General features: G+C 46.1%; 1 protein-coding gene across 2 annotated transcripts; it reads left to right on the top strand.

Annotated features, from left to right (window-relative positions):
- Positions 1 to 2,760: 2,760 nt before the first annotated feature.
- On the top strand, positions 2,761 to 27,570 carry CD34 (CD34 molecule). 2 transcript variants are annotated; one of them, XM_032289095.1, is made up of 8 exons: positions 2,761 to 3,156; positions 14,033 to 14,218; positions 14,782 to 15,035; positions 16,396 to 16,476; positions 24,493 to 24,649; positions 24,902 to 24,954; positions 25,268 to 25,432; positions 26,188 to 27,570. In XM_032289095.1, exons 1-8 carry the CDS (start codon positions 3,078 to 3,080, stop codon positions 26,371 to 26,373), a joined length of 1,161 nt encoding a protein of 386 aa, XP_032144986.1. In that variant the 5' UTR covers positions 2,761 to 3,077; the 3' UTR covers positions 26,374 to 27,570. The 2 variants fall into 2 exon arrangements, with proteins under 2 accessions (XP_032144986.1, XP_032144987.1); XM_032289096.1 differs by having other exon boundaries at positions 25,992 to 27,570.

Below are 27,570 nucleotides of genomic sequence, written 5' to 3'. Positions count from 1 at the left end.
GTGGCCTCTGGAATAGCCTGCCTATCATGAAGGCAAACATTGCATCATGGTGACTTCCCACAGGACACTGGTTCCCAGACGCCCTTGTCAGCTGATTTCTGGTTAGATTCTGCCAAGAGGAGGTACTGGAGGGAGACGAAAAGGTGGAAAGAGGAGAAAAGGGACTCACGGGCTGCCACTGCATCAGTCCAGCATCTGGACACTTCTACCACCAAAGATTCCTCTCTGTCAAACTGGAAAAAAAAAAAAGTTTGCAATGTGGGAAAGAAGTCTTGGTTCCAAAATATAAAATTGGAAAATCAAAATTCATATTTTTTTCATTAAATGCCGACAAAATGTCAACTCAGTCAGCTTGTAAACCACAATTCAACTCTTTAATAGTTTCATGTAAATAAAACTATTAAAGGTTGAATTATAAGAACAAAATGAAGAACATATTTTAAAATTCAGAATTATAACAACCATTTTCCTTGCTTTTTAACATGAAAGGTATTATATTTGACATGGAATGAGGGTCCCTTTTAGGTTGATTGACATGATGTGTGTGTATTTTGGGGAGGGGTGGGGGAGCGGATGTTTAATAGTAAGAGTAGTCATGGCCTCCAAGGGTCTATAAAGGGACAAAGACAGGCTTTGACTCAGTGTATTCCTGTTGTATCCTCCACTTTGTGCAGTGTAGCTAACATCTTCTAGCAACAGCTTATGAAGCAGGAGAGCAGAGAATTGAGGAGCAGCCCAGAAAGGCTAGAACTTTGAAAGGACTAGACAGCTCAACTCAATCTGGCCTGTGAGGAAATGTAAGGCTAGAGTCCCTGGGTGCCCTTGTGTACCTGTGTTTGGAGGTGGCTGGGCCAAGGTATGGGTGCTTGGGGTGATGAGTCTCGGTGACCCTGGAAAATATGAAGAGTGGCCAATCATTGTCTAGCTTCATAGTTCTGGGGCCATCCATAGCTTTGCAAGCCAGAGAAGAAACAGCTCTGGTCTCTCAGAGGAAGGGATCAGCCAGCCCCCCACACCCTCTACTTCTATTTTTCCTCCCTGAAGCCTGACATCCACTTTGCCCTCACACCTTGCACCCAGCATGTGTTCTTTCTATACCAGGGATTCTTGAACCTCAGTGTGCATGAGTCATGGAGAATACTTATTCAGAGTACATATTCTGGTCCTCACCTTTGGTTCCGTATAGATCATGCTTTGAGAAAACTCTGCTCCATAGAATCATTCTCTCTCTGCTCCCAAAGCTAGTTAAGAAGATCAGGTACTAAATAAGAACAAATTCTTTCCCCTGTTTCCCATGGTCCAGCTACAGGAGACAAATGGTATTTAAAGTATCCAGAAAAAAAAATCTAGAAATGGAAGTTAAAGTGGACAAAATTAGCTTTTATATCTAGCACGAATTACAACCCCACATTTGTTTACAACTGCACACTGGGTGTCTGCAGCAGACCCATCCTTTGGAGCTGAGGAAGTTGAGGGGAGCGGGGGGCCTGGCAGTGTTGGAGCTAACTCCTTTTCCCTGTTAATTGGGAGTCCCAAGGACCAATGCCTAATTTTAAAATGCATTTTTGCCACTCTTTCTGTCCCCAGGCCCTTGCCATCACTATGTGACCAGTTCCGAATCATCATTTACACTTTGAAACAGATTCATACCATGCTATTGTATTCAATCAAATTTGCATATCAGGCCTTTGCTCTGATTGTGTGATGAAATACTTTGCTCCCTGTTTAAAGGAATGCTGGGCAACAAGACCAGAATAACATTTTGGTTTTGTTTTTAGACCTGGATCCTTCTCCTGTGCAACCCCAGTACATAGTAGGTTTGAGACGGACCATAAAGGTAAATCTATTTTTATAATGCTAAGGTGTCTGCAGAGAAATCAGAAAGGACCACAGAGTGCTGGTCTGGCTTCCTTTTCTTCCCTTTAGGCTATGTGGCACAGAATTCACAAAAGAGGCTGAGCTGAGTATAATTCCATGATTCCACTCTGGATATCAGAACAGCCTCTCCCAGGTTATGCCTTATCTGATTCCCCACCTGGTGCCATCATCTGCCCAGCCTGGCTTCTCTCTTCTCCAGTCTTTACATCCCCAATTCAAGACTAAGCTGCCTACCCGGCTAAGAGTTTCTGCCATTCAGTTCAGCAACACCCAGAAGAACGGGTGAGGAACAGGAAGCTCAAGGATCTATCAGGTGGTGGAGGATGGAGTCACAGAAAGTCCTTTTTCTGATGGGAGAGCAAGGTGAAAGCCCTAGTGGCTTAGACCCAGGTCTGGAGAGGGGATAACTGGGGAGAAGGCTGCCAGATAAGTCCTTTTTCTTTAGGATGATGGTGATGGGGAGCTAAGTGGGGAACTATGGAAGGTCATAGGAAAAGTTAACAAAAAGTTAACACAAAAAGATCTTTCCGAAAAAAAAATAGTGAAAGAAAAAGTCTACAAGAATGGTTTGGACAACTAAAATGAATGCTTATAGTCAGGTATGCGCGCTACTCACTCCTGATGCTTCACTCACACACAGCACAGAACCGGTGGTCACAGGGTGGTAAAGTTCTACCTAATTAACGAAATGCTCATACATCTAAAGTGAGGTCTCACAGTAGATTCCTTTTGCAAGATGGTTATTGGCTTACAGCTTAAAAATAAAGGAAAACCAAAAGGAAAGAAAAGGCGGAAAAATCACAGGAAACTTGCCTCCGCCCTGGCCACCGGCAAGGCTGCCACAAAGGGGTTAAAAGTTAAGTGGAAGTGGAGCTTGAAGAAGTGGGATGGGGCCTCTTCAGAAAGCTGAACGAGGCATCTGGAGCCCGAACAAACCTCCACCTTTTTTGGCCTCGACGGCGACAACCAAGCGTCCTTCCTAAGGCCCTCCGCCTTTGGGACTAACCAGGGGAGCTCAAGTTAGTAGCAGCCAAGGAGAGGGGCTGCCTTGCCAAGACTAAAGAGGGAGGGGAGAAGAGAGAGAAAAAGCAAGAATCCCCCACCCCTCTCCAGGGCGGAGGGGGCAGGAGGAGCGCGTCCTGGCCACGCCAAGCAGCGTCTTCCACTTGGTGCGTCTCTCTGGGAGCGGCACGAGAAGGATGCTGGTCCGCAGGGGCGCGCGCGCGGGGCCCGGGATGCCGCGGGGCTGGACCGCGCTCTGCTTGCTGAGTTTGCTGCGTGAGTACGAGTACCGCTTGCGCGCCGCGGCCGCTTGGCTTAGCCGCTGGGAGGGTGGAGGCTCTCCGAGGCTCTCCGAGAGGCTGAACGGCAGAGCAGAGCTGCGCAGAGGGAAGGGACCCTTGCCCAACCCACGCACTGACGCCCATGGCTGCTCCCGCCGGGGCCAGCGCCTCACCTGGGAGCCGACAGGGGTGGGAGGGGAAGGGATGGCCCCCGCCCCGCGGGTGTGCGTTAGCAGAGGTGCGAACCGGTCAGCACAACTGGCTCCAATGGACTCAGATAAAGCGCTGTGGAGATGCCAGGGTCTTTTCTGGTTGCCAGAAGTGCGGAGTGCGAAGTTGCAGCAAGAACCGGGAGACCGCGGAGGAGAGAAGCAGGAAAGTTTTGTGGCTCTTGGGTGATTCAGAAAGCAGAGATCCGGAGCGGACTGCTGGGAAGGGGCCGGGGTGCCCACCTTGCACTGGGACTGGGGGAGCCAGAAGTGGACAGTAAAGAATTCGAGGGGAGAGAATCAGGGATGAGGCTCCAGGTCTCAGGCCAGGGGAGTTCAGAATGAACAGCCCATGAAAAGAAAAACAAAACCAATCAAACAAACAAAGCCTTGCATTTAAGATTGGGAAGCTGAGTTTGCAGTCCCACTTGAGCAACCCCACCGCGGAGGAGGTAGAGGTAGACAGAATTTGCTCTGCACCCAGCCTTGCTCGCCTTACCACAAACCCTCACCCCTGCACAAACTTAAAACTTGTCATCTTTTTGAGTTTTCTTCCTCTGCCCTCACTCCAAGTTCTAAAGCTAGTGGATGGGTTAGAACACCCCCCACCCCACTCACCTACACATACCCCTACTTCTTAAGGTCTTGCTTCACTTTAGTTAAAAAAAAGAAAAGGCACCCAGTAAATATTTATACTTGATTGCTTTCCTTGGGGAATGACATTCTCCACCTCATCTCTTTGCACTTGGGAGGTTTGAAACTTTGTACATTGCACTCCCTCTTGCTTGCAGCACTCATGGGCTTCCAATTCCTCTCACTACATCCTAAAGGCCATCCACTACGGCCCTGCAGAGTGACCTGGGCTAGACCTCTTTGCTCCCAGTCTTCTCCGTGGTTCCCCTTTGGGTCTGCCCAGTTGGGGAGAGCTGCGCCTGGGCTGGAAGAAGCTCTGGGTGAGGTTTTGGGTTGCCCTGTTTGGCAGTCCTGGATATGTGCTTTGGGGCAGGGAAAAGCTGTCGCTGAGGTTTCGAAATCCTAGAGTGGGTGCTAGACTAGGCCTTCACAACAGGGGTGAGTTGGCCAATGGTGCAGATTCCAATCAGATGCTCCACTCTCCTTTGGCTACACAGCTTGCGATGACCTGGTCCTCAGCCGAGTGAGGTCCACCCTCTTCTTATTTCCTCAGCTGGTCGGTGTCAGTCTCGCCTTGGCCTGCCGAGGTTGGGGTCAGGGGAGCAACACAACCTCTGCAAAACTTTGGGCTGACATGCTGAGAATTCTATATCCCAGCTTTGGGTGGGGATGGATGGGGCACAGGGCCCTATTCTCAACCTTGCCAAACTACTTGAGCCAATTGTAGCTTTATGCCCTTCCCCAGAGCTTTCTAGGGTTTTTGCTTGATTATTTTGTTTTGTTAATACTAGGAGTCGCTTTCTGTCCTGGGATACATTGTGGGATAAATGAGATGACTGAATGTACCGTGAAATGCTACCATAGAGCCATTGCAGAAATGCTATGATTATTGCAAAATTTAGGGTGGAGGGGATTTCTGTGGTTTGTTTTCTCATCATTTACCCCAACAAAGAGCTTGTTCTGGGAAGGTCTTTTTTCTGTCCCTTTGAGAAGGTAGCATGTGCATAGGCACTTCAGCTAACCAGAAGTGGGCTGTCTTTGTTGGAGGTGGGTAGATCACTGACCAGAGTCAGGGTGAGGGGCTAAGGGGTCACCAGGCAGCACTGCCAGTGCACTGGCTGGAACAGGAAGCCTTTCAGGTAATTAGGGAACCCCTTTGTCAGGCTCAGGGTATCTATTTCCTCTAAGCTTTCCAAGGCCTGTCCCTCTCCTCACTCTAACAACACCCCCAGGCCCTTCCTGTCACATTCCTCGTCTTCCTTTGGGTCCTTCGTGCCTGCTGACCCCACACCCATATCCTGTCTGGGGCTACATGTAAGAGGGGAAAAAGAAAAGAGAAAAGAATTTTATCAGATATTTTCCAGAGGGGAGACGACTCCACCCTTTGAATCTCTGCCATATGGAGACCAAGGAGGAGCAGCCTTGGGGACCTCTGACTAATTCAGTGGTCCCCAGTGCTCCCCGCTTGTAGACCCAATCCAGCTGGCATCACCTTTGCAGATACATGTCTTCAGCATTCCTGTTGGGCTGATAAAACACGCAGGGGCCTTGGGCCTCTTTTTCTTATCCCTTGGCTCCACCTCCTGGGCCTCCTCACTCCCTTGTCCTCATCCCCTTCCTTTGCAATCTTTGTCTCATAAAGCTCATGGCAAGAAGTGCCAAACTGCAGCAGATAAACTCAGCTTCAGAGTCCTACAAAAACAAATAAAAATGAGGAACAAATTCCGCCTCTTACGGTTGGTCTCATTGCCTGATTTCCTGTAGACCCTGAGCTGGAAGGCCTGCATTTACTTACAGGGCTGGATGGTTACCCAACTCCCCCCTCAGGGTTCTTGGGCCTCCTTCTCTCATTGACTTTGGTTGATCTAACTAAATGGCTTGCAGTCTGGAGAACTAAAAATGTGAAGATATGGAAAAAGAACACAACACCACCCTCCAAAAGAAAATTCTCACAGTCGCCAGGGCTATGAGAATTCTGTATTTTTCTGGGCTTTGACTTCTCTAATGAGAACATTCTCTTCCCTCCTTAGCTAATAAATGAAAACATATTATCTTTGACTTTTAGTCCCAGAGCCGGACTTTGTGCTAAGGAGAGAGATGCATGCATGTTGGAAAGATGGAGAGACAAATAAATAGGGATGCATACAAAGGTGTACTTCCTAGTACCTGTGCTCTCAGAGCCCACCAGGGAATGAATCACTTCCCTTCAGATGCAACAGAAAAGGCCCCTGGGCTTAATTGGGAAGTAGGCTTCTTCCTGATTTGGAAAAATAAAATCAAAACTGGTACTTCTTAGAGAGGCGTGGCATCTGTAGGCAGCTGATTTAAGAAAATGTCTTAAGGGTTCTTTGGGTGACAAAGCCTAGAACCTAGAACCACCCTGGATGAGCAAAGGGAGGTTGGAGGCTGAATTGCTGAGCATGATAACATAAAGTGAAGCCTCATGTTTGGGTGGGCCCAAGAGACACAAGGCTAAAAGGACTCCAGAGTCCAGGAAGAGCATATAAAGAGAGGGGAGGTGCCTGGACAGTGACGGGTGGAGGATGGAAAAGACCTGGGAGGAATTTTTTTTTTTTTACATTAGCCCAGTAATGTCTAATATTTGAAGGTTATGCCATTGTCTCCTCTGGGCTGCCCTGTAATCTCGTTCCATGTTCTCAACCTGTCAGTAAGTATTGGCTACACACACTAGCCTTTGTTAGTGGCTGTCTTGGGAAAGTAAAGGAATGAGTGCTTGGCTAGCTTATGGTGAAGTGCTATACTAATGAGGATAGCGAGCCACTGAGCCATGGAGCTGCGACCCAGGAATCTGTGGTGCTGGGAAAAAGGAGGAAGAGGCGACAGGGAGAAATGAACTCCAGAGGTTCAAGATAATCAGGGTTCCACAGTAAGTGGATGGGATGCAAGACATACTGTTTTTTCATTTGTTTGTTTGTTGAGATTAAGTTTTGCTCTTGTTGCTCAGGCTAGAGTGCAATGACACAATCCCAGCTCACCGCAACCGCACCTCCCAGGTTCAAGCTATTCTCCTGCCTCAGCCTCCTGAGTAGCTGGGATTGCAGGCATGCACCACCACACCTGGCTAATATTTGTATTTTTAGTAGAGATGGGGTTTTTCCATGTTGGTCAGGCTGCTCTCAAACTCCTGACCTCAGGTGATCCAGATGCCTTGGCTTCTTAAAGTGCTGGAATTATAGGCATGAGTCACCGTGCCCAGCCAAGACATGCTATTTGAATACAAAATGGAAATATCAGTGCACTGGGAACCCTCACGCCACAGACCCTTGGTTTATATATGCTCACACCTCAGTTTAGCCTTTGAAGCTTAAGAAGGCATTAGCTCAGTCCTTTGTTCTAGTCTAGGATGACTCAAATTCATGGTAGCCCTCCGAGTTGGAAGGGCCCCCTAACACAGATGCTTCCTGAATGTTTGCAACAGGCGTGGATTGCTCACTGATCTCTGAAAGTGGCTTATTTCATTCTTATAAGTACCTACATCATTTTAAGCCTTTTCCTTGGATTGCAGTGAAATTGGCCTTCCCATAACTTCTAATCGTTCGTTCTAATTCTATTCTTTGGGCTGGCACAGATTTAATTTGGTCCTACATGATAATACCTAAAGACCTTTCTAGTGGGCCCTGTTAGATTATAAACACCTTGAGGGATTGATTTAAATGACAATGACACTAGCACCTGATGGAGGAAAGAGATCCTGCTCTTATTTTATACTCTCCACAGCACTGAGAGAGATGCTTTGCATATCACCAGCGCTACAAAAAAATGAGAATGAATATACAGGTTAAGTATCCCTTATCCAAAATGTTTAGGACAAAAAGTGTTTCAGCTTTCAGATATTTTCAGATTTTGGAATATTTCGTAGACATAATGATATATCTTAGGAATGGGACCCAAATCTAAGCATGAAATTTGTGTTTCATATATACCTTATACACATAGCCTGAAGATAATTTTAGACAATATTTTTAATACATTTGTGCATGGAACAAAGTTTCGACTGTGACCTGTCACATGTGGTCAGGTGTGGAATTTTCCACTTGTGGTGCCATGTTGGCACTCAAAAAGTTTCTTATTTTGGAGTATTTTAGGATTTCTGATTTTCAGATTAGGGGTGCTCAACCGGTATAAATAACATGAATCTTAAAGATTAAGTTATTTATCCTTCCTCCCCAAATTCTTATTTTCCATATCAGGAGTGAGCAAACTTTTTCTGTAAAGGACCAGAGAGTAAATATTTTAGGCTTTAGGGGCCATATGTGGTTTCTGATGCATGTTCCACTTTGTCTTATCTTACGACACTTTAGAAATGCAAAACCCAGCCAGGTGTGGTGGCTCACGCCTGTAATCCCAGCACTTTAGGAGGCTGAGGCGGGCAGATCACCTGAGGTCAGGAGTTTGAGACCAGCCTGGCCAACATGGCTAAACCCCATCTCTACTAAAAATACAAAAGTTAGCCGGGCATGGTGGTCCACCCCTGCAATCCCAGCTATTCAGGAGGCTGAGGCAGGAGAATGGCTTGAACCTGGGAGGCAGCAGTTGCAGTGAGCCAAGATTGTGCCACTGTATTCCAGCCTGGGCGACAGAGTGAGACTCCTTCTCGAGAAAAAAAAAAAATGTAAAAGCCAGTCATTACTGACAGACCATACAAAAATAGCCTATGGGTCAGGTTAGGTTCACTGGCCACAGTTTGCCAACCCCGATCCAGATGAAGTAACACTAGACCCTCAACAATATACTTGGTTTCTAGAACTCTTCTAATCCTGGTTATCTTCACGTGAACACTCCCAATTTAATTAATTTCCCCTTAAAATATAACATCAGAGCGAGACCGCTGTGGCTAGAGGTAACTGGTAGGAACACACCTGCCACAGTTGTCCTTCAATCCTATTGCTTTTTCTAAATCCCAAGGATTGTGCTAAGCACCAGAAGTAAAACACGTAAGAATAAGAATGGCTCCAGCACTTAAGAAACTTGTATTCTGACTGAGATGACAGTTAGATCTATCCTGAGGAAGCACCATACACGATTTTTGTGGCAGATGATTCATAGAGATAAGTGTCTGCCCTCCGAGAAGCAGAAGGAAGGGGCCGAAAACAAACAAAATCCACTGTTTCTTGAGCTTTTACGGGACTGGATAACTGCTTCTACTTCTTAGCTCCTTTGTTCCTCAAAACAGCTAAGATGTAGAGATTACTTTTATCTCTGTTTTACAGGTGAGGTTTACAGGGTTGAAGTAACTGTCCAAACCACACAGCTAAAACATGGTGAAGAAGCCTTTGAATGGGTGGTGTGTCTGGCTGCAGAGGCTGAATTCTTTGTCTCTAGGCTATACTCCCTTCTGGCAACATAGTCTGTGGCTTGCAACTGCCTACTTCCTGGCAGAGGCTGGCATGTCCCTTCATCCTGGTTCTGTAACTCTATGGACTAAGATTCCCAGAAACTCCTTCAAGATACTCCTCTTGATCCAGGTGCTAGAATATGAAAGGATGGACAAAATAAGACTGGTAGGCTAGGAGATCAGGAAACAGGACCAGGGAAAAACTAAAACTAAGGAGGGCTGTGAAAGGCAAGACCAAGTATAGGAAAATAGTCTCTTCAAGTACGGGGATTTAGTTATTTTAGGTAGCAGGGCTTTCTGGATCTCTGAGGATTTGCAAACTCACTTTAAAGACCAAAAGAGTCTTCAGTTTACTAACAACAGGTAGAAATATTTTCAAAATGTATTGCACATGTCTTCGCTTTTTTAGAATACTCTCCAAAAAGGATTTTATGACTCAGATGTGTCACGAAAATGATGTGGCTATGTTGCAACTCAATGACATAATCAATGCTTATAAGGTAGATATAACTGATCTATTTACGCCTACCATAAACGATTCCAGAAAACTGGTGTGAGTTTTGATACTTGGGTCTGCTTTTCATTTATTTTTGTTTCTTTGTTTTCAGCTGTTGCTTCTCCTTATTATTTGCTTCTAATAGGCTCTTGCTACCTTTCAATGTTAGCTGGGATATCAGATAAACAGGCTTAATAGAATTATGTATAAAACAAGAATAATTGCCTCTGAAGAAGTACCTGAAAGTTCAGTGCATGACTTTTACTACATGAATTTTGTGACATCTATTTAGCTTCTTAGAATCCTCATTTCACTAATTTCATGAGCGCTTCTCTCCTCCCTTGCTCCAAGTTAATGAGCTGAGATCAAATAGGGTAACTAAGTGTCAAATGGAGCCCCTAAGGAGACACAGTTAATAAGGATTGACTGAGAAGTAAACCACAGAGGAGAGCTTTTTATTCAACTTTAAACTGTACTATAATTCTTGTAGCCTTGTGGGTAGGGGCCGTTCCTCCCATCTAGGATGAAAAGGAGGGAGCGGAGGTTTCATCAATTGTCTCTTAGGATCTGACAAGCTCTCACTGACTGGTAGGCTCCTGCTAGCCCCCCTACAGAGTTGAGAGTCAGAAGGTCACATAAAGAAAGGTCAGTGTTTGATGGCTTAATGCCATGGATGTGTGTGGGAAGATAAGATAAAAAGGGATCTGTGGTGAGTCTTGACTCTCATAAATGTCGTTCCTCCAGGGCTCTAGAAACTGTGAGCCTAAGAGATGCACTCACCCCCCTGTGCCGCAGCATTTATGCCAGGATTGGCTCCAGGTCCCTGGCCAACGTGTCCCCTTGCTCTGCACCAGCTCAGGCATTCCTGATCACTCCATTTTGCCTTTCTGCTCTCTCACGTGTCCTATCCGTCTGGTGTCTCAGAGGGTGCTCTGCTCGCCCTGGGCTCAGAGCCCTGACTCTGAAATTGGGGTCCCCTTCTCATTTGCAGGTGGATCCCACTACTTATTCCACGGTACTTGTCCTGGTGGTAGGTGGAGGGGGTTGCTGCAGCTGGGATCCCAGCCCCAGTGGGTGAGTAGCTGGCCTGGGTTCAGAGTTGCTTTGCTCTTCTGGAACAAGCACCTCTGTCCTCAGAACTAGCAGCAGGTCTCACTCCACATCTGGAAAAGTTCAAAAGTGTTTGTCTGGGTGAAGGAGGCCCTTCGGGGGAGGGGTTCAAAAGCATGACATCATCTCAGTCAGGCCCAGCTTCCTCTGGAGATAGATAGAAAAGGGCTGGGCCAGGGTGGACCAGATGGGATTCCCAGGAATCGGCACGCTGCGGGAGAGGAGGGAAAGGGCAGGCAAGATGAGGAGTCCTGGAGTGGTGCCTTGAGAGGGTGATCCTGTAATTCAGTGTCTGAATGCTGCCTCTTTCGATGAATTCAGATGAATCTGACCTTAAAGTCAGACTGGTGAGAGGGTCCCATCTAAACAGGAAAGAAGCCTGATTAACTTCTGCATCAATTTTATTTTGATCAACCCACCTATTGTTCAAGCCAGATGGGAGCCCATCCTTTGTTCTCTGGAGATGTGGGAGATGAATTCAGATTTTTGACAGTTTAGCCCCAGCCTAACTTCCTTGCTGCATCTAGTCAAGAGTCTGCTAAATCTTAGTGTTCCATTGCTGCTTCCCTTCACAAACTGTGGTCTTCCTTTGGGCAACACCTTGGTGATTCAGGCTCTCTACCTCTAAGATGGAGATAGTGATATCCTTCCTCCCACTGCTTACCTGACACATCATAGTAAGACATGGTTGCTTCACTTGCCATTAACAGCAATCTACTTGTGGCAGAAGGAAGTAGATATGAGAGAGTGAAAACCTTGTCATCACCTTTAGGAAAAGCATTCTTGGCCCCAGGTTGATGGCCATGAAGCAAAAAGTCTAACTTGCCTCCATCCTGAGGGAAACAAGAGATATCATTCTACCTTACTGTTTACCTGGACATTGCTGAAAAATACAGATCCAGATCCCAATCAGGAAAATTTAGAGACAAACTTTAGGGAGGCCTGGGACCATCAGGAGCTTCCTTGAAGATAGAACTTCTGGTGTGAACTCTGGACACGAAGTTCACCCTTAACATTTACAAAGTGCAGGGCAAGAGTACAATAGCGGCCTACATACTGTATTTCTAAACATTTCAAAGTTATAAGCCAGGCCAACTAACTGATAAAGTATCTTCTATCTTCTTACCTTCATGATCACCTGGAAAGCCAGGTTTGAATTTAGGACGCTCATATACTTGGAATTCAATGACAGGAAAAGATGGTTCCTGGCCCCAGCCCACTCCCCTTTTCTGCTTCCTACCCATGACTCCAGCTCACATTGCAGGGGAATGGCATGTGTGCGTTGGACACCCTACCCATGTGCTTAAGCACTAACTCTTCTGCCCTCAAGCAGTCATCATTTGGCCACCACTGGGCCTTGGGGGTATATGCCCTCACGCTGCAGTTCCCCATAGCAGGATGGAATGGGAAAGAGCCCCATTGTGGATGTGAGCAAAGTGCCATTTAAGCAAGAAGTGCTAGGACTTCTGGTCCCCACAGTATGATCTAGAAGAGAGGGTACATCCTGATTGGTCCTCACAGGAAGCAGGACAGGGTGTGGGCCCTCAGAGGCACAGGGTTCTGGCAGGAAGTTTCTCCTTCCTGTGTCTAAGGATGGTACTGACTGGGCACGGCAGGTCACACCTGTATTCACAGAGCTTTGGGAGGCCAAGGCAGGAGGATCACTTGAGGCCAGAGTTTAAGGTTACAGTGAGCTATGATCTCACCACTGCATTCCAGCCTGGGCATGGTGGTGATGGAGCCAGACCCTGTCTTGAAAAAAGAAAAAGGATGTATCCCAGAATATGTGGAAGAGATGTGCAAGGACACTCATGAAGATCTTCTGAGAATAATGAATTCCAAAACATTATACTACAATAATTTAGCATTTGTTATCTTGTTGATTCTCCCAACAATCCGTGTAAGGTAGCCAGAAAAGACCCTTACTTAAGAGGTAAAAGAACTGAGATACATACATGCATTAAATTACATGGTTAGTTATTGTCAGAGCCGGAACTACATTGTCGAGAAACCAGGCCTTGTGTTCTCTGGTTCATTAGCTGAACTCCGAGGTCAGAGCATCCTAAAAACTGAGTTCCTTAACAAAAGGAAAGGTGAATGAGTTTGAAGACCATGAGCAAAAGGATGAGGGGAATTTGAAAATGGGGAAGTCTGAGAAGCATAGATTTTTGTTACTGTTTTTGTTGTTTTTTGAGATGGAGTCTTGCTCTGTCACCCCGGCTAGAGTGCAGTGGCACAATCTAGGCTCACTGCAACCTCCGCCCCCTGGGTTCAAGAGATTCTCCTGCCTCGGCCTCTCGAGTAGCTAGGATTACTGGCACCTGCCAACATGCCAGGCTAATTTTTGTGTTTTTAGTAGAGGTAGGGTTTCATCATCTTGGCCATGCTGGTCTCAAACTCCTGACCTTAAGTGATCCATCTGCCTCAGCTTTCCAAAGTGCCGGGATTACAGGCGTGAGCCACCGTGCCTAGCCAAGAAGAATAGATTTTTAAGGGGATTGCATAGAGACAGTGTGAGTCTAGTGATTATTCCAAGAGATAGTATACTGGATGGAGAGTGACCACAAAAGAGGATACAGTGAAAAGGAAAAAGCAGTATGACCTCTTGCACATTTTAGATCTTTGCAATATTTATGCAGGTGTAATTTTATATTTTAGTATGCAACTAAACATATTATGAACATTGCCTCATATTTCCATGTTGCTGCAGTTTTTATAATTTTTTCTTCCTAATGATCATGTATATGATGATGTAACGATTATGGTGCATGTATCACTTATCCTATTGTGATTCATTTAATTGCTCACAACGTTTCCCTCCTATAAATAATACTCTATGAGACATTTGTATGCATATAAATCTTTCCTTTCCTATGTCCTCAGGGCAAATCTGGTAGTGGGAAATTAGTCTACCATCCAGGAGTATGTTCTTGTTGCTGCCTCACTGCCAGGGGCAGCAGGGAATGTTCTAGAAGGATTCTACCTGAAGTCAGGAAATTGCATCAGGTGCTATCACAAGGCTGATATCTTTAGGTTCTGATTCTTCTTCTTCCTCATTTCCCTACAGCCTCCGGATTCACGAGTCCCGACAACGACAATGTTACTATTACCCCACAGTCACCTACCCTGGGAATATTTCCAACTGTTTCTACAAATGCATCCAACCAAGAAACTGCAATACCTACTACCCTCGGAATTGCCAGCCACTACCCTGTGTCTCAGAATGGCACTGAGGGCCCATCAACCATCACAGGTAAAAAGAGCATTTGTGTCATGTCCCAGAGAGGTGCTGCTGATGCTTGGGTAAAGTATTTAGGATGTTTTCACACTGCTCCCCTCACCACAGAGGAAGTTATACAAGCCCCTAGTATGAATGGTTTGAGTATCATGCTTAGGGCACCCAGAAGGAAGTTCCAGATAATTCTTCCTTCAGTGGCAGTTTTCTCAGGCCCATGTCTTGGCAGCTGATCCCGATCAGTAATGCCTTCATACCCCTTCTCTCATGCTGAGTTCAGCTTAGTGAGAAAATAAGGATCAGATAACTCCGTAGAGATGTCTGATCTCTTCTAAAGGAAAGAAGGTATGTACAGGTCCAAACTGGGGGCGTCTTTGGCTTCTCTAAGGTAGACCAGCATCTATTTCAGTTTCAGGGCACCTCTAATACATTCTAGATTCCAGCTCTGGTTCCAGCAGCTTGAAATGAGTTTGGTCAGGGATGCGGCACGAACTAACTGTTAACTCCCCAAACTCCCCTTTCTGTGTTGCGACTGTGAGTATGTCTGAGCACATGCACACCCATGTTTTGGTCTCTTCCAGAAACTGCAGTCAGTTCCACATCTACCTCTGTGATCACCCCAGTTTATGGAACCACAAACTCTTCTGTTCAGTCACAGACCTCTGTAATCACCACAGCATTCACTACCCCAGCCAACTTTTCAACTCCAGAGACAAGCCTGAAGACCAGCCTGTCGCCTGGAAATGTTTCAGACCTTTCACCCACTAGCACTAGCCTTGCGACATCTCCCACTGAACCTTATACATCATCTTCTCCTATCCCAAGAATCATCAAGGTCGGTGAATTTGGGCCAAAAATGGCAGATTGCCCCTCACTTCATATGTATGCAGGCAAACTGTCTCTTTCTCTCCACCTCTTTCCTCATCCCTCCCAGTGGGATTTGGGTCATGTGGGAATCAGCATGGAAATATACAGTGTAAATATTGCTAGGAGAAGTAGGAAGAGGGGGAAAGAGGTACAGTTAGGTAGTAAGGCCCATCTGGACTTTGGGTATTGCATTTTAGGGAGTAGAGAGTAAACGGGATTCTCAGAGATCCATCCATTCCTCTGGTTCTTTCTAGTACCTATTGGTGGGACTTTGACCATGGCACCATTTCCCTTTGGGAATATTTGGAAACTATTGTTCATTTACTGGGGTTGCTTCTCCTGAGATGATCAGGACAAATAACATTTCCTTTACATGAGAGGGTTTGGTGGTTGTGCCAGGTCTAGAGAGGCAGTGAAAGGGGGCACTGGCAATGGCAGGAACTGGGCAAACCAGGGATGGTGGGCTCAGCCTGGCCCTCTCACCTTAGGGCCTATGGCTGTCAACAGCTTTCAGCATGCAGGACAGAAAATATGAAAGCCTCAGCCATGAGATATGCCCGAGGGATCTGCCTACTTTTTGTTTTCAAAGGAGCCAGGGCTGGGCATGGTGCCTCATGCCTATAATCCCAACACTTTGGGAGGCTGAGGTGGGTGGATCACTTAAGGTCCAGCATTCGAAACCAGCCTGGGCTACATGGCAAAACCCCGTCTCTGCCAAAAAATACAAAAATTAGCTGGGTGTGGTCATGCACTGTAGTCTTAGCTACTAGGGAGGCTGAGGCAGGAGAATCACTTGAACCTGGGAGGCAGAGAGTTTGCAGTGAGCCATGATCACACCACTGTACTCCAACCTGGGCAAGACTCCATCAGAAAAAAAAAGAGCCAAAATGGGAATCTGAAGAGTCCTGGAGGCTAGGAGGGAACTAGGTGCATCTGCTGGTCCACCCCATTATCCCTGTTTGCCTGTATGGCCTTCCTGAAAGTTTGTGGTTGACTGGAGAGAAAACAGCCTAAATGGGAAAAGATTGTCCCCTCTCACATTCCTGCACCATCCAAGCCAGTGTTTACCAGGATTGCAAATAGCTACTTGCCATAAGCCCAGGCTGGTAACAAAAGTTTTGTCATCTGATGAGGATACAAGTAAAATAAAAGAGAGTATGACTATTAGAAATCTCCAGTCCCCTGACAAATTTTAAATTTCCTTTTCCTTAAAACCTCCTAAAAGAGCACCTCACAGAAAGCAAACTGGAAAAAGTTGGGAAAGAAATGAGGAGCAAAGGTGCTGGTTTACTTACCTGGGTTTTGTTATTGTTTTTATTTTAATACAGACAGAAATCACATGTTCAGGCATCAAAGAAGTGAAATTGCCTCAGGGCATCTGCCTGGAGCAAAATGAGACCTCCAGCTGTGTAAGTCAACCCCCCACCCAACCTCTTCCTCCTGTCCCCTTCCTCACTCCCTTCTGAACGTCCTTAAACCTTCTTGGATAAGACTGGATTTGGGTAGGGGTTGGGGGAGTTCAGCCTGGTCAGCATGTCTTTTATACTGAGCTTTCTGTTTAGGGAGTAAGAGGCCCCATCTGGTGGGCAAAAAAGGCAAAAACAGTTTTCATTATTAATAAATTTTGTTCTATTCCTCTTCCCCCCCATAGTACTTTTTTCCCTCCTCTATAGTACTGTTTTTATTTTCCCCTCCTCTCTAGTCCTTTTAAATCGGAGAGAGTCAGATGTAAGTTGCTTTTTGGTTTAGAAAGTCCTTCTCACCGGATATAAACTAGTCACCTAAAATGTCGGTTCCTTTATCATTTCATTTGTTATTATTGAATATTTACACATAACTCTTTAATCCACACAGAGTTTATTTTGCTCTAACCATTTTTCCTAACATTATTTATCGAATGACTCCCTCTTTTGTTGTATGGATGTTTCCCTTAGCTTATATTAAGTTTTCGACTTTTTGTTTTGTTTTTTGAGACAGAGTTTTGCTCTGTTGCCCAGGCTGGAGTGCAGTAGCATGGTCTCGGCTCACTGCAACCTCCACCTCCCGGGTTCAAGAGATTCACCTGCCTCAGCCTCCCGAGTAGCTGGGATGGCCGGCGCCCGCCACCACACACAGCTAATTTTTTTTTTTTCTGTATTTTTAGTAGAGATGGGTTTTCATCATGTTGGCCAGGCTGGTCTCAAAGTCCACGAATTCCTGGCCTCATGATCTGCCCACCTTGGTCCCCCAAAGCGCTGGGATTACAGGCGTGAGCCACCATGCCCGGCAGTTTATGTTGTCTGTACATGTCTCAGGCCATACTCTTCAGACATCTTTTATTCGTTCAGTTTGTCTATAGGTTTGCCTATTTTAAATTTTCAAAATTATTGTATGTTTTTACTATAGTATTTTTTATATCCAGTCAGGCAGGGCAGGTCTTTTTTTATTACACTGTAAAAAATGTAAAGTATTTTTTTCTTTTAGAAAAGAATGCAAAAAAATGCTTTAAAATTTGAATTGTAACTGCTCTAAAATTTCTTTATTTTTTCTGTTTTTTTGTGTGTGTGTGTCTCAGCATCTTGTCTCTTTAGCTTTATTTTTTTCTCTAGAGCTGATGGATTTCTTAGGCTTATTTATCACATAGATGTCCCAATTTGAATATATTCAATCTCCAAATTTGAATATATTCAAATTAATTGTCACCAATAGGTTAGAAAGTTAATGGAATTTTGGGTAATTATTTTGGGTTTGGCCAGTTTCATGAACTTGCCTGAGTCTAGGAGCTTTTTAGTTGATTCCTTTCAGTTTTAAGGTAAGTTACCTTATTATCTACAACAATATCTTGTTTCTCTCCTCCTGTTTAGTAGTTATGCCTTTTGTTTCAGTTTCATGTGTTACTGCATTGGAAAGAATGTACAGGGCATTGTGTTATTTTAAATGATTCTGATAGACCTTGCTTGTTTCAGTAAATCTAATTTCCTAACAGTAACTCAGCTCTGGAGGAAGGATGACGTGATAGAAAGAGTTGTATTTACTTACAGAAGAAAACATTTTCTTACGAGTTGGGAATCCATTTAAGGGAAACACATATGTGATGTGCTGGCATGCATAGATTGAAAGATCACAGTCTGTAGAGGGCATAAATTACTTGCTTTGTGCATTCTAACTCAGTAGTTTTACTACAACCATCAGTTGGGTCTCTCTGACTTACAAATTTGTAAAAATTATACCCAAAAGAATTTAACTTAGGACATATAAAAACAACAGAAATAGTGAAGACATGAGTGTGCATAGTGGAATGACTAAATGCAGTCTGCAAACTAGTTCACTTAAACGTGGACATACAATGTGCAAGTAATATGCAGCGTGTTTCTGACGCTGATTTTTAACTCAACTCATTAGAAAAAACAATTGTCAAGTTCTTTGCTAATTGTAGCCACGGCAAATGACCATCTTTTTTTTCCCCCTATCAACTTGGAGGAGCATTTATTTTTCTGTGTATCACCCAGGTATATGCCAGAATGCTAATTCTTTGTGCCTGGAATTTAGAGTTAACTGCAGAGCCTTTGGCTGTCTGTTGCTCTTCAAAGTTCACACGTAACTGGGGTCACTATACGAGAAAGGTCGCAGAAACTTACTGCTCTTTTAGAAATAATTTCCCTTAACTCTGCTGTGGTCTTTGCTGTCTGGCCTACTTCGTGCCACGGCTGAGAAGATCTCTGCATGTTCCTCTAAGAGTGAGGTAGGACCTGTGAGCGGGGATGTGGAAAGAGAGCAACTCCCCTCCAGTTCCTCTGCTAAAGAAGACTTCCATCCACACTACCCCTTCAAGGAGCAACTCTGTGGCAGCTCGTATGTGTTCCTGTTATTGCTGTGGTCTTTCCACCAGTGTTGATCCTTTTTTTCCTGAGGGCTCCTCATCCCCAGCCTGCACACCACAGTGCTGCCTCCTACTTCCCAAGGTGATTTATCCTCAGCCAGCCGTTCTGTTCCAAAATGTTTAGCCACAGCTCCTGATTGTGTCCAAGGTGCCCTTTTTTGGGGCCATACTCCCTGCTTTTCTGATCAACAATCTGTTCCAAGGCCTGTGAGTGCTGCAGGGCCTCCTAATTTTCCTTAGGTTGCATTTGTACTTTTGATGTCAGAAGACCTTAATGTATTGGTTCTACTGCTGGGAGCCTCAGCCCCTACCTACCTAATATCCTCGTGAAAAGCAGGAAGGATTTGGTTTCCCTGAGCATCACATCCTTGACTACTTACGTATGTTGGTATGCTCCTGCGTCTAGTATATACCCATAACAGGAATATGTGATAGTCTCAGCTATCCACACACTCGTTCTGCACTGCGTGAGTGCAGATATGTTAGCTCTAGTGAATACCAATATGTTAGCTCTCCCCACGTGGATTCTGTAGGTGTGTCTTCAGTCTGTGAATCCGGTAGACATGTCTATCTCAATCGCTTTCCTTTTGCTCCCCAGCCATCACCTCTAGGCAGCCAGGGGAAGGGAAGGTGATAGCGCTCTCATTTTAAACACCTGTTGCCATATCTCAGCACCCTCCTTAGCAGGGCGTGTCTTCCCAAGTCTAACTTTCATGCTCTCGGCAGCAGTGTCAGCTTAGTTTAGTTTTTGTGGTTGTGGTTCCCCAAATAGTTTCCAAAATGTAAGATTACTTTATACTTTTATGCTACACCCATTTGTCCAGAGGAATCCACCAAAATATTTCTTGATTGTGGCAAAACACGCATGACATAAGTTATGACCTTAACCACTTTTAAGGGTACCATTGAATAGTAGTAAGTACGTTCACATTATTGTATAACCAATCTCTAGAACTTTCTGCATCTTCCAAAGCTGAAACTGTGTACCCATGAAACAACTCCCTGCTCTTTCCAGACCCTGGCAACCACCATTCTACTTTCTGTTCCTATGAATTTGGCTACTCTAGGTACCTCTTACGAGTAGAATCCCAGTGTTTATCTTGTTGTAGCCGGCCAATTTCACTCAGCATAATGATTTTAAGATTCATCTATGCCATAGCACAGGTCAGAATTTCCTACCTTTTTAAGGCTGAGTAATATTCCATTGTATGTGTAAACCTCATTTTGTTTCTTTATTCACCCATTGATAGACACTTGGGTTTTTTCCCCTTTAGGCCGATGTGAATAATACTGCTTTGGCCGGGCGCGGTGGCTCACGCCTGTAATCCCAGCACTTTGGGAGGCCAAGGCGGGTGGATCACGAGGTCAACAGATCGAGACCATCCTGGTCAACACAGTGAAACCCCATCTCTATTAAAACTACAAAAAATTAGCTGGGCATGGTGGCGCGTGCCTGTAATCCCAGCTACTCAGGAGGCTGAGGCAGGAGAATTGCCTGAACCCAGGAGGCGGAGGTTGCGGTGAGCCGAGATTGCGCCATTGCACTCCAGCCTGGGTAACAAGAGCGAAACTCCGTCTCAAAAAATAAATAAATAAATAAATAAATAAATAAAAATAATAATAATAATACTGCTTTTAACATGAGTGTATAGATATCTCCTTGACACCCTGATTTGAGTCCTTTTGGGAACTTATCCAAAAGTGAAAGGGCTGGGCCACATGATAATTCTATTTTGAATTTTTGAGGAACCATCAGATTGTTTTTCATAGCAGCCACACCATTTTACATTCCCCCCAGTAGTGTACAAGGGTTCCAATTCCTTCTCATCCTCATCAACACATGTTATTTTCTGGGTTTTTGAAATAGCAGCCATCCTAATGGGTATGAGGTGGTATCTCACGGCAGTTTTGATTTACAGTTTCCTGATGGTTAGTGATGTTGAGCCTCTTTTATGCGTCTATTGACCACCTGTAGATCTTCTTTGGGTAAAAGTCTAGTCAAGTACTTTGCCTGCCTATTTGTCCTTTAGAAATACCTGACCAGGCGCAGTGGCTAACGCCTATAATCCCAGCACTTTGGAAGGCCAAGGCGAGCAGGTCACTAGGTCAGGACTTTGAGACCAGCCTGGCCAATATGGTAAAACCCCCGCTCTACTAAAGATTTAAAAATTAGCCTGGCATGGTGGTGCGTGCCTGTAGTCCCAGCTACTTGGGAGGCTGAGGTAGAAGAATCACTTGAATCTGGGAGGCGGAGGTTGCAGTGAGCCTAGATCGCACTACTGCACTCCCACCTGGGTGACAGAGCAAAACTCCATCTCAGAAAAGAAAAAAAAAAGAATTACCTATCTTTAGTAACACACCTGTTTATATACAGAGTTTGTAATTACTCAGCTACCTCACTTTATCCTTACTCACATTGACTTCATCTGAGGCAGGCTGCCTCCAGCATCCACTAAAGGTCAGTTTCCATGCAGAAAACATAAGTTACAGATGAAGGATTTATGAAGGTGTGTGTCTACTGGAAAGAGCCTGCAATCTGGAGACGATCTCACTTCTCATCCTTGGTTAGCTGCCCACTTGTTAGGTGACTTGAAACAGGCCCCTTCGTTTTTCTAGTTCCTATGTGAAAATAGGGTTTTCACCTGCATTATCAAACTCACACCAAAATAGATAAAATGATTTTAAAAGGGGTGGGGGGGAGATGATTGATTCTAGCATCTCAGGGTTGGAAAATACCTTAAAGGTCATTAGAAAAATACCTGTCCCTCCTCCGCCCCCCCCCATCCCCATCCCCATCCCAATGCTTGATGTCTTTGCAAAGTTTGAGAATGCTACTCAGAGGGGCTAGATGGGTTTATTACGTTTGCAAAGAAACATGCATGAGCTGATGAGGTTAGGAGCTTGTAAATCTGATTTTCATGAACAAAGTGGTGAGGCTGTGTCTTCCTCCTGCCCACTCTCCCGTGATGTTTGCCCACAGCCTCTTGGGGGAGGATGTTTATTCCAAGCATCCGGAGAAGCACTGTGCTTTGTTCAGGATCCACCTGTTCCTCTTGGGGCCCAAACACAATTCACTGATGCGGTTGGATTCCAGAGTGGGAGGCTGGCCACTATTATTCCCTTGAATCTAGTCCAAGAAACTGTGCAAGGGGTGGAGGGACCCTGTGTGGAGGCCAACCGGTTGGGATGTTAAGTTGAACAACAATTCCTTGAGTTCTTCTGTTTGTTTGCTGCTATGGTTTGTGCAGTCTGGGTTGTAAATGCTATAACCTACACCACCCCGCAACACACACACTTGGGATTCTTACAGTCTAGTCAGAGAAAAATGACAATAAAATAGGCAGAATATGATCAATATGTAGACTCTAGATGATACGTTATAGAAGGCATTACTATTATTAATAACGATAGTAACAGCTATCATTTATCTAGTGCCCACTAGATTCTCAACACGACATTGAACACTTTTTTTTTTTGGAGACAGTGTCTTGCTCTGTTGCCCAGGCTGGAGTGCAGAGTGCAGTGGTGTGATCTCGATTCACTGCAACCTCTGTCTCCTGGGTTCAAGTGATTCTCATACCTCAGCCTCTTGAGTAGACGGGATTACAGATGCCCACCACCATGCCCAGCTAATTTTTACATTTTTTAGTAGAGATGAAGTTTCACCACGTTGTCCAGGCTGGTCTCGAACACCTAGTCTCATCTAATCTGTCTATCTCTGCCTCCCAAAGTGCTAGGATTACAGGCATGAGTTGCCACGCCTGGTTGACATCTGTTATTTTAATTGTCGTACAAGCTAACTGAAAGCTTTGACCAGGTGCAATTCATAGATACCTCCCAATCCCCACCCCCGCTACATATGACCCATGAATACAACACACACATACATAACACATGCGCACAGGATTTCACACAGTGTCCTATATTCAGGGCTTGACAAATTGTCAACGTGTGGCTTCTTGCACTCAGCAGGTGGAGGAAGGTGACATTTGGTTTGGCGAGTTTATGACCTGCAGGAGCCCTGTCCCCCTGCTTCTCTCGGGAAGCAGACCTATTTCAACTGGAGACACTTCAGAAGCCCACAGTCATCTAGACAAGAACCTTCCTCCTCCTCATCCAGACATGTGATGCTGGGGAGTGTGGGTACTCAAAGGGAAGCCATGTAACGCTCCCCTGAGACAACTGGATTTAGAGAGGTGGAGACTGTCGATCGGTTCGGTGTGGCATCCGGGCTACTTAGCGCAAATGCTGTTCAGAAAAACAAATGTTTCCAAAGGCAGAGCATCTATCCAAGGACTTACTGGGAGACCTGCAGAATTGCTCCTTTTCCTGAGGGAGGAAGCAGCAGCGGCCTGAGAACTCATTTCTCTGTAGCCACGTTTCCCGGGGATTTTTTGAGGCTCCAGTTGGGCTCGTGTCTCTGTGACCTGGAGTTTGGCTAACCACACTCTCCTGGCCTCATCCAAGCCCAGTTATTTTCCCTCAGCTGCTTCAAATTCCAGCTGGGTCCTGAGGCCAATCTTGACCTTGCTTTGTGTAGGAGCAAAGGAGCCTGGGTTTTCCTGCCTTGGGTCACAGCAGTGGGAAAATACCCAGGCTCCATTCCAACTGGGAGGACCCAGGGGCCTTGTTGCAAGCAGCAGCCCTGCCCGCAAACAGGAAGCTTTCTCCTCCTCGGAGGCCCAGCTCTGATGATGGTCACACGCCACCCCAGCAGTTTTTCCCTAACAGGAAAGTTGTCAGGGCTGTTCAGGCATTTCCTTCTCTGCCATCTGCCATCCGGACTGAAGAGAAAGTCTTAGTTTCAATTCCTTTCCTGTGCAGGGGAGGTCACTCTGATTGGAGGCTGCTGGAATAAATTCTGACTCACGGTTGAAGAATTATCAGAGCTTTTCTTCCAAGTCTGAGTTCCTGGGTCTGATAGACCAGTTAGCAACCTGGAGAAAAATCTGTGAACTTCATTAAAACTGAGTTCCATGCTTTTAATGGAAAAGGGGGGATGGAAGACCAGACAAAAAGGCCATGTCAGTTTGAGCAATGCGCTTCAAGAGGCTCCTTTAGGTAGTAAGAGGGAGGAGGCCACTGAGGTTTCCACTGAGTGTATATTACAGATTTGTCCTCTACTCCTCACCTGCCGTGGCTTTTCTTCCATCACTGGGGACTGCTGTAATCTTGAAACAGAATATTTTCCTTTAGTTATGATTGCATCATTACTATTTTCTGTTGTTGGCCATTTCTTTTGAGTTTAATTTGCATATGTATGCACAGGCAATGCTTCAATGAGACCATTTTTTAAAGTTTGTTCTCTGACATCTTAGATACTAGTAGATAGGCATTTTGGTCCTGGGAGATTATTTAGGTTTTTTCCAATAAGAAAAAATAATGTTGTCGCACATATACAGTTAGCAGTATTTTTTTTTCCGTTGGAATTTTAGAAAGAAGAATCCTTCTTGTGGACGGGGTAAGGGTGTGGCTTTAATCAGAATTACTGCCTGAGACTCTGGGTGCAATTTAGGGTAGAGCAGTAATTTCATCTCTTGCTCTTCATTTTTCTCTGTCTTCCCAGGTGGAGTTTAGGGAGGCCAAGGGAGAGGACCTGGGCCAAGTGCTGTGTGGGGAGGAGAAGGCTGAGCCTGAGGCTGGGGCCCGGGTGTGCTCCCTGCTCCTCGCCCAGTCTGAGGTGAGGCCTCAGTGCCTGCTGCTGGTCTTGGCCAACAGAACAGGTAAGATGCACCTCTGTCTGGGGAAACTGGGAAGGAGTAGGTCTGAGGTTAGAGAATCCTGAGTGGAGATGGGGCATCTCAGATCCAGAGAGACCACAAGTGCTGGAGAGAAGAGCTTGGCTGATTTTGGGAGAGGCCCTCCCAAGATGGACCACCTTGGCCATTACAGCATGTTCTAGAATAACATGGGAGGGTGGAGCAGGATAAGCTGGTTTCCCTTCTAGATTTAGCAATCTCTGTTTCTAATTCTAGAAATTTCCAGCAAACTCCAACTTATGAAAAAGCACCAGTCTGACCTGAGAAAGGTAAGTTCTCTGAGATGATGGGTCTCAGAGGGAATGCTGGGGCAGGGGAGCTCCCTGGAGTAAGTGGGGGAGTCATTATGTTCTCCAGTTCTACCTACCATCCTTCTCTGAGTCTTCTCCTTTCTAGTCTTGAACCAGAAATGGTGCGCTGTGGCTGAACTAAGAGACGTCAGTCTCAAATCCCATTTCAAAAATACCTGAGGTCAACCCCCTCAAGCGTCTGTGCACTGTTGAGTCACACACGGGGGGCTAGAGTGGGCTGGGCTCCACCTTTGGCAAGTGACAGGCTATATCTTTTGCGTTTCTTTTCAAGCTGGGGATCCTAGGTTTCACAGTGGAAGATGTTGCGAGCCACCAGAGTTATTCCCGAAAGACTCTGATTGCGCTGGTCACCGCCGGACTCCTGCTGGCCGTCTTGGGCATCACAGGTTATTTCCTGATGAATCGCCGCAGCTGGAGCCCCACAGGAGAAAGGCTGGTCAGTTCTGGGGGCCAGGGCAAAGGAAATGAGGAAGATAGTGGGTTTCCGGGGAGTTCAGTGGATGTCATGGAGCAGGAGGGGAAATACCAGAAAAAGCCCTTCTGTGAGCTTACAAAAAGATATGCACATGTGCACATATAGTATCAGTGGAAAATTCAAAATATTATGGAGCAAATTGGGGAGGGGACAGTAATGGTGCCAGCCCACCTACTCGGTGTGGTAGCAGATGATCCATGTCATCTATTCACTATGTTTTCTGGGATAGTTCAGCTTGGTGCCACCAGAACGGGCTAAGTCAGCCACACTGTATTTGCAACCATGTTAAATGTCCAGTGGGTGCCCCTTTGCTCAAAAGGAGACACACAGAAGAAGAATCTCCTTTTGCTGTTCTGGATGAGGGAGGACAAGACTGAGGTCTGACTCCTGGCCTCTGGCCTGTCCCCTACCCTGGGGAGTTCATCCCAGCCTTCTTGGGACTGCCCGTGTCCTGGCGGGAGCTGGCTGCTGTGATGCCGTGGCGTGGCGTGGTGCCTCTCCTATGTCCTTTCTCCTCTAGGAGCTGGAACCCTGACCACTCTTCAGGAAGAAAGGAGTCTGCACATGCAGCTGCACCCTCCCCCCGACCCTCCCTCCCACCTCCCCCTGTCCCTCCTCCTGCCCCCCACCCCTACTTCCTATTTGGGCCCCTCCCCCATCCAGTGTCTCACACCCCTGCTTACCGGATAATGCTACTTTATTTATACACTGTCTAGGGCGAAGACCCTTATTACTCGGAGAGCGGTGGAGGCCAGGGCTATAGCTCAGGACCTGGGACCTCCCCTGAGACTCAGGGAAAGGCCAGTGTGAACCGAGGGGCTCAGGAAAACGGGACCGGCCAGGCCACCTCCAGAAATGGCCATTCAGCAAGACAACACGTGGTGGCTGATACCGAATTGTGACTCGGCTAGGTGGGGCAAGGCTGGGCAGTGTCCGGGAGAGCGCCCCTCTCTGCATCTGACCACGTGCTGCCTCCGGGCTGGAGGTGACATCCCTTACGCCCAACCCTTCCCAACTGCATACACCTCAGAGGCTGTTCTTGGGGCCCTACACTTTGAGGAAGAGCAGGTAAACTCCTGCCCTTTTACACATTCGGCTCCCTGGAGCCAGACTCTGGTCTTCTCTGGGTAACCGTGTGATGGGGGAAAGCCAAGGTCCAGAGAAGCTCCCAGGAACGATCGATGGCCTGGCAGCACTCACACAAGACCCCTCCCCCTTCCCTCCTCCTCTCTGCCTCATCACAGGAACCTCCCAGGCTAAAGATGGGCTTTTCTAGGCTACAGTGTTCTCCCAAGCAGCTTTGATTTTTACTGTTTCTTCCTTGTATTTTCTTTCTCTACTTTGGGGAAACCAAAGTAACCTTTTGCACCTGCTTTCTTGTAATGATATAACCAGAAAAACATGTTACCCGGAACCACTTCTCTTATCCCTCCTCCAAGACACTATGGACTTGGCCTCTAGCTCCTCTCTTGTTCTCTAAGTTCCACTGAGCTCCATGTGCTCCCCCACCCTCCCCACCATTTGCAGAGGCCTGCACAGTTTTCTGGCTGGAGCCTAGATTGGGGCTCCCAAGTTTTAGGACTAACAGCTCAGTCCTAGTCTCTCTGGGGCCACACAGAAACTCTTTCTGGGCTCCTTTTTCTCCCTCTGGTTCCAAGTAGACAGGATCATGGGACCAGGTCTTGGAGCTGAGCCTCTCACCCTGTACTCTTCCTCTGAGGCTGGGTCCTGGCCTTATCCTCTGATCTCCATGGCTTCCTCCTCCCTCCTGTGGACTCCTGGGTTGAGCTGTGGCCTCAGTCCCCCAGCAGATGCTTTTCTGTCTCTGCCTTCCTCACCCTGAGCCCCTTCACTGCTCTGCACCCCCATGTGGTCAGAGCTCCACATCAGCTCCTAACCCTTATCACCAGCTGCCTCTTCTGTGGGTGACCCAGATCCTTGTTTGCTGTTGATTTCTTTCCAGAGGGGTTGAGCAGGGATCCTGGTTTCAATGACAGTTGGAAATAGAACTTTCCAGAGAAGAGAGGATTGGGGAGATATTTTTTCTGAATAAAAAGTGGCGTGTTTAAGTACTGCAATTAAAGTGATACTGAAACACA

The sequence above is a fragment of the Sapajus apella genome, unplaced genomic scaffold, assembly GCF_009761245.1.
Source record: "Sapajus apella isolate SASKATOON/1434 unplaced genomic scaffold, GSC_monkey_1.0 scaffold22, whole genome shotgun sequence".
Taxonomy (NCBI): Eukaryota; Metazoa; Chordata; class Mammalia; order Primates; family Cebidae; genus Sapajus; species Sapajus apella.
This window is presented reverse-complemented; position numbering and strand designations above follow the sequence as displayed.

Bases quoted from the DNA above. Each gene is read 5' to 3' on its own strand.
- CD34 (XM_032289095.1), top strand. From the start codon at position 3,078: ATGCTGGTCCGCAGGGGCGCGCGCGCGGGGCCCGGGATGCCGCGGGGC. The intron at 14,219-14,781 runs GTAAAAAGAGCA...GGTCTCTTCCAG, and splicing joins GGGCCCATCAACCATCACAG to AAACTGCAGTCAGTTCCACA. The intron at 16,477-24,492 runs GTAAGTCAACCC...CTGTCTTCCCAG, and splicing joins AAAATGAGACCTCCAGCTGT to GTGGAGTTTAGGGAGGCCAA.